Source organism: Oryx dammah, unplaced genomic scaffold, assembly GCF_014754425.2.
Source record: "Oryx dammah isolate SB20612 unplaced genomic scaffold, SCBI_Odam_1.1 HiC_scaffold_937, whole genome shotgun sequence".
Classification (NCBI taxonomy): Eukaryota; Metazoa; Chordata; class Mammalia; order Artiodactyla; family Bovidae; genus Oryx; species Oryx dammah.
The window spans coordinates 1585-8696 of NW_024071081.1; the positions used below are offsets into that span (position 1 = coordinate 1585).

General features: G+C 43.1%; 1 protein-coding gene across 1 annotated transcript; it reads right to left on the minus strand.

Annotated features, from left to right (window-relative positions):
- Positions 1-447: 447 nt before the first annotated feature.
- LOC120859433 (E3 ubiquitin-protein ligase TRIM31-like) lies at positions 448-4672 on the minus strand (the record flags this gene model as incomplete). Its single annotated transcript, XM_040235542.1, has 5 exons — positions 4256-4672; positions 3511-3606; positions 2489-2719; positions 1165-1187; positions 448-641 (listed from the first exon to the last, which is right to left on the minus strand). Coding segments are annotated over exons 1-5 (961 nt in total), but the record flags the coding sequence as incomplete, so codon positions are not given.
- Between the last annotated feature and the right edge of the window lie 2440 nt (positions 4673-7112).

Here is a 7112-nt window from a genome sequence, read left to right on the forward strand (position 1 = left end):
ACAAGCACAACCTTTGCTGTGAAGGGAGTCGTTACAAATACCCAGCTGTCTTCCTAGTTGAAAACCCAGACATGTTTTTGAAAAATATCTGACCAAATATCTAAAGCCCATCTACTTCTGTTTCCCTGTAAGGCTGCAAGAAGGATTTCCCTAAAATGTCATTGACTTTGAATCTATTTTCTTATATTCCGTAGTCAGAAATAGATTGAATTCCAGTTCTGGCCCACCAGACAACTGGTCTACCACCTTCCTGCCAGTCACTGAGCCAGGCATGGGAACCTCTTGCAGCTTTCACAAGAAGAGTCAGGGAGGCAAACAGGTGAAACATGATGAAGTCAGAGTGCAAGAAATGCCTGAAAAGAAAGATACAGATGCCTGGAAAGTGCCCGGCAGAGAGCCCAGCATTGGAAATGTCCTATATAATTACTATTGACACGGATGAGTTACAGTTCCATTTCCTTGGGGTGATGGAGGAAGAATCCTCCAAAGGGAGGTAAACTGAGTTGGTGACAGCGTCTTCCTTACCTTTGAATCTCTTCAGGCTCTCTGTGAGGGAATCATGCCGTGATTTGATGTCACTGAGCTTTTTCTCCAGGTCCATTGAAACAGGGGTTGGGTTGAGAAAGTGAAATCCTTCACTTCTAGAAAGATATGGCTGAACTGGATGGTGAGATCAAGGGATGGGGTGCAGGGGAGGAAGAACTGTGACAAAGAGGTGGGGATGAGGTGATGGAGCCTTGGGGGTAGGGAAGGAAATCAGAGGATAGTGAGCTGAGAGTCAGGAGGCCAGGGCTAGGGATATGGGGCCAGGGTGAGGTGGAGCATAGTGTGATATGGAAATGCAGATGGGAAATAAGCCAGAAAGAAGCAGAGAGGAAGGGGACAGAGAGATGGGGTAGGGGACCCAGGAGCCACCTAGTTGAGCAAGGGGTCATGCAGGAAGTACAAGGAAATAGAATCTGTGATGAAGAAATAGGAACATAAAGAAAACAGCTCTTCTCTTTAGTAACCAACTCAGCTTAAGCCACAGCCTAAGTACCTGACTGCAGTTAGACAGAGTAGACAGGAACTTGGGAGGGAAGAATGTTGAGTATTTGAATGTATGTTGAGCACGTTAAGATGAATGATCAGTGGGCAAAATGCCCTTGGGGTGGCCCATCATACCTGCACAAGGCAATTTTGATGTCCTAGAAGAGAAAGAGAAACAGCATAGTCTTAGCACTTGGCTGATTCATGGGCGCCAAGGAGGAAGTACCAGCCATGCAGGGCATGGGGTAGAACAGGTGGAATGAGAACACCTCTCTTCCTATATGAACATCTCCACAAAGGGTTCCTCCAGGAAGTGTCCAATATGCCAGTAGGCAGGAAAATGATCAGACCTCAAGAGGAACTAACTGAGTTGTTTGAAAATAAGTTTTGTTTCTGAGATTAAACCAGAGAAGGGAGAAGAGAGACAGGAAAAGGGCTGGAATGGCTTTGTGTGGTCTTCCTTAAAAAAAAAAGAAAGAAAAGAAATGGATTTCTGAACTAGTGGGAGTGGGAGATGGATTCAGGAGGGAGTTCAGCTCATCCTGTGCATCACCTAGACCAGCACTGTCCAGTATGGCAGCCACCAGTCACGCATGGCTGTTGAACACTTTGAAACATGGCTAGTATGACAAGGAACCACATTTTTAAATTTAATGAGAGTCACCAATCCAAATTTAAATTTTTAAAAAAACTGAAATAGTGTAAAATACTTTTTCCATTATCCACAACTTATATTGATTTGGTCAGAGTACATTTAATTCAACCATTCAAAATATGTCTGAACTGAGATCTGCCAAACATATACCAGATTTTGAAGACTCAATTTTTTTAAAGGAAGAAGTTCATAAAATATTTCATTAATACTTTAAAAATATTGGTTAACGATTGAAATTATAATACTTTGGATAAAGTGAAAGTGAAGTCGCTCAGTCGTGTCCGACTCTGTGACTCCATGGATTGTAGCCTACCAGGCTCCTCCATCCATCGGATTCTCCAGGCAAGAATACTGGAGTGGGTTGCCATTTCCTTCTCCAGGGGATCTTCCCTGCCCCAGGGATTGAACCCAGGTCTCCTGCATTGTAGGCAGACGCTTTTACCGTCTGAGCCACCAGAGAAGTCCTACTTTGGATATATTGGGTAAAATAAAATATTTCACTCAATTTTACCTGTGTCTTTTTATGCTTTTAATGTGGCTACAAGAAAAAAGTTTAAGTCATATTTGTGTCTTGCAAAATAATTCTAAATTACACATATAGCTCACATTGTACTTCTAAATTATATATATTGTGTGAAATATATTTGTAAATTATGGTTCACACAGTATTTCTATTGGACAGCACTGAGCTGGGGGAAGGAAGATAGAGGCAACTCTGGTATCCTGCCACGTGGTCAGTGCTCTGATCTGTAACCAGGGAGGGGTCGCTGTGTTTTTACAACTTGGTCCCCAAGGGACACTCACCCGGAGCAGCTGGCCTGGCGGCAAACACTGTCTGGACTTCAGGGAATCCGTAAGCTTCCTGAGATAGTTCAGCTGTGTCTCAGTGGAAATGACATAGAATTTCTCCCCCTTGGAGATCTCCTTTCCCAGCCAGTTGATCCGGGACAAGAGGAAGCTCTTCTCCTCCTTTAGCACCTGACGCAGCTGTCTGAAGGCTGTGATGACCTTCTGCTTTTCTAATTCCACTTGGGCCTGGGGGCAAGAAAGTGGACATTCAGAAGATGAGAGGATGGCCTCAAAGTTTCTTCTATCCCATTTTATTCAATGTTATCATTTTATTAAGTTTATTCTGAGCAACATGCAGTGGCAGACATGGAGGAAAGGAAATGGAAGGAGAACAAGCTTTTGAAAGCCCTTACTATGTGCCTTGTTTTCATATTATGTTATTTATTTATATTTTTTGCTTTCAAGGACAGGTAGCTAATACTTAATAACTAAGTATTAAGTACTCATATTTCCAGAAGTCTTTTCAGTTTATAATCTGCTTTCACATAGATTTTTTTTCTTTTTTACACACACCCACCCACAAAATAGGTACAGATATTTGAGTGGGCTCATAGTGTCTTCATTTTCTAATTTGAGAAGTCAGTTTCTAGGTAAGTAAAGGACTGTGAGGGGCAGAGATGGGTCTTAAAACTGGTATTTCCGATTCTAAGACCAGCACCAGTTTTCCTTACACTACTTGTCCCCAGGTGGAGAAGACCAAAGTGGCCAACCTACTGCAACAACATGAGGCTGGACGTGGAAGATGCTAGCCCTGGCAAACCAAATGCTGTAGAGGAGAAGGCTGGAGCACACCCTTATCCCTGATGCCACAATCCTTTCTGTCCCTCCTACACTCCATCCCATTTTGTATCTGTTCCTTTGTCAATGAGGTCTTTTTGAGTGGTCAGTGTAATAAGGAATTCTAGGAGTTTTGGAGAGATACCATTTCTGCTTTCAAGCTCATAGACAGAGAGACCCACATCTGAGTTTTTTCTTACCATGGAGACATTGATCTTGTGTTCACCTTGTGCTTTCATCTGAATTATCTCCCTCTGCTTTTGCTGCAAGACCTCGATTTGTGATCGGATCCGCCCCTGTGGGGAGAGAGTTGTCTTGGCAAGTTGTGCCTGGAGACCTCCTGACCTCATGATGCCCTCCTTATCTCTTGGGATGGAGGGCGAGTCCTTGTGTCATTATTAATAGATCCCCCTTTCCTGTTCAAGCTGGGGGCTGGGGTGTGACGGGGGGAGGGAGAACTATGGAGCCTAAGTGACCTACAAGAAAGAAATGTGGTAATAAATTATAACTAATAAATTATGACTAATATTTGGATGTGCTTTGGGGTTATCAAAGGACTTCCACAAACCTTCTCTCATTTGTCATACCTACAACTCTTAAGAAGTACAATTTGTTTGCCCCATTTAAAGAGGAGGCACCTGGAGCTCAGAGAGGTAAAGTGACTCCTTGAAGGATCTATACAAAGTTCAGGAGTCTGAATGTGAACCTACACCTCCGACTCGAAATTCCGTGTTCTTTCCATTCTCCATTATACCTTGGATGCAACAAGCAACAGTTCTCCAGTCTTAGACTTTTGAACCTACTGGGCCTGATTGCAAATTTTCTACTCAGGTGCAAAGATGGGGGCCATGGGTACAAACCCAGAGGGAGGAAATGACAGTTTCCAGGTCCTCACTGAACTCTTGATCTGATGGGGGAACAGGGAAGGGACCCCCAAATGCCTACCTGATAACTCTGGGCAGCTTCTTCTATCAGAGTTGCGTTGTGGGTTTTGTGGTCCTTGGATTCACGACACATCATACAGAGGAGCTTGCCATCGACTTCACAGAAGTAATGACATTTCTCTCCATGCCTTAGACATCTCAGCTCTTCCGTTTCTGGCTGCGTCTCCGAGAGATCTATAGCTTGGATTTTCTCCACCAGATTTACCAAGAGCCAGTTGGGCGTGATCGTATCCCTCCTCACAATTTTGTTGCAGAGGGGACATTTAAGAACGCTGTCTGCTGCTTCTCCGCTCTGAGTGATGCAACTGAGGCAGAAGTTGTGCCCACAGTCGATGGTAGCAGCGTGCTGCAGAATATCCATGCATATGGGGCAAATCACTTCTTCTTGAAGCTTACTGGTGAACTGTTGATGGGCCATGATGGGCCCAAAGGCTTCTTCAAGTCTGTAGGAAGTCTAGAAGTCACCTGTGGGCACTGGTTCTAGGAAAAGAGAAGCTAACAGAGGCGATGGAAGTCAGAGTCTATTAATTAGAGAATCAGAGAGAGAGGAAAAGGAGAGAGGCAAAAAACAATAGTAGAAAAGAGTCAAAATTAGAAGGTAGGAAATATTATAAAGAGGGAAACAGATGGGCAATGCTACCTCACTGCCTCTTGAGAATGAGTGGATGTAGTAAATGAATATACACTGCTTATAAAATGGGGTAAGTATTCCTGAACCTTGGACTAATTAAGGGTGTTTATGAGGCAATTAACTGAGATTAGAAGGACCAGGGCACCAAAGTCCATTCTCAGAGGTTCAGGGAAGGAGTGGAGGGACTGGAAAATGCTTCCCGAAGGGTCACAGCCAGTTCACCAGTAATGATTTGAGTATCCCTTTCATGCAGAGCCCAAACTTTGGGAGAACATATGCAAAGGAAGGGGGTAATTCTCTACCTCCTGTAATTTGGTTCCACACTTTTAAGTATTTTGTGCAAATGTGGAAAACATTGAAGGAGGAAACAGACAGAGCTGGACTCCATCTGAGGCCAGGCTTCAAACATTAGGCTACAAGCATGGTCACTCTCCCAGGGGACTCTGAACTTTGTGCCCGGCGTCTATAGAAATGGCATACCAATAGAAAACCAGACCTCCGGATAAAAGAGCCTCAGGACTTGGACTTGGACTCTCTGTTGCCTAAAAGAATATGCTAATTATCTCTATAACAGAACAAAGTCGTAAATTCCATTGTTTATCGGGATATGACCACAGTCCTATTGATAAATGTCCACTGTTTATCTAGTTTTGTGACACACAAATCATGGGCTAACTTTGATCGTATCTCTGTTTTACCTTATCCAGACTAATTTCCAGGAATTTGGGGAGGTGGGTTTGAGCAAGTACACTTACGGTATATAAGGTTTTCACAAAAACTTGTCGGGGTCCTTGGCTAAAAGAAGACTCTGCCTTGGCCCGCCGGTGTAATAAACTGCACTCTGATATCTGCATTGTCCTTTTGAGCGGGTTTGTTTCCCGGGATGCGTGGCTACAACAATATAATCACCCCCTCAGGGAGTTTCCAGTTAAAAGGAAAGGCAACCATTCCTCCCCTGGGGAGATTCCTAGTACAGTGGAACCGGCAAGGAACTTCCTTGCTGAAAGGTCATTCTCTGTTCTCCATCCTAGTTGGTTTTTTACTTCCCTGCAGCACCTGGATCAGTCTGTCCTCTTCTGGGTTTTTTTTTTTTCCAAACATCTTCAACATTCTGGTGTGTCCAGGCTCATTTGTTTTTTCTGTGTTTCTTCCTGCTTCTTGGTGCTTACTTGATCCCCGGATTGCCTTCCCCGCCGCCCCACCCACCCACCCACACTCCCTCCTGTAGCTCCACACATGTGCATCACAACCTTTGCTCCTTCCCTCTTATGTAAGGGAACGGTCCTTCTTCTCTCCCTATTTCATCTGGATCCCAGCTGCCACCCTTACCTCCTCTCTCTCCAGCATCTGCCATCGGTCTCCCTCAAGAAACACATCTTTCATCTTTATCTGATCTTAATATTTAGGTCAGACAGGCGTTGTGGGTAATTTTTGATTATAATCAGAGTAACTGTATATTTTGGTTTACTTTGACCTGATGTAATGAATAGATCATCCTTCCATTCTCAAAAGTATCTTGGTAGGATGATGAATTATATGGTTACCTTAATTATAGAAACTGTTGGAAGCCAAGGCTTTCAGAAGTGTTATACCTTCATTTCAGAAATGTTATGAAAAGGCCTTCCTCTTTGTTTGCTTTGACGTGAAATTAAAGCATCTTAACATTTGTATAATATTTTATAGTTTATTCTCATCCTAAACTGCTGTCCCCTGGAGGCAGAATTTAACTTATAGGTAGGTTTCATTTGACATAGTGATTTTAGACATAATAATTTGTATGACTTTAGAGAGGATGGATGTTTTATTTTCCCTACCACTTCTTACTGCCTCTGTCTGCCTGGCTCCTGAAGACACCTCACCATCACCTACCCCCAGCTTTATAGATATAATTGACATATAGCATTGTGAAGGCTTAATGTGATGTGATATGATGATTTGGCACATGTACATATGTGAGATGTTTGCCACAATAAGGTAAGTTAACACATCCTTCACCTCACATAAAGAACTTTTTTGTTGTCATTGCTATGGTGAGAGTATTAAAGATCTATTTTTATAGCAACTTTTGATTATATAATAGACTATTGTCACACTGTACTTGACATCCCTGAAACTTATCTTATAACTGAAATTTTGTATTATACCCCTTGATCCACATCTTCAAATTTCTCTCACCCCTCAGACCCTGACAACCAGCATTCTATCTGTGTCTATGAGTGCGGTGCTT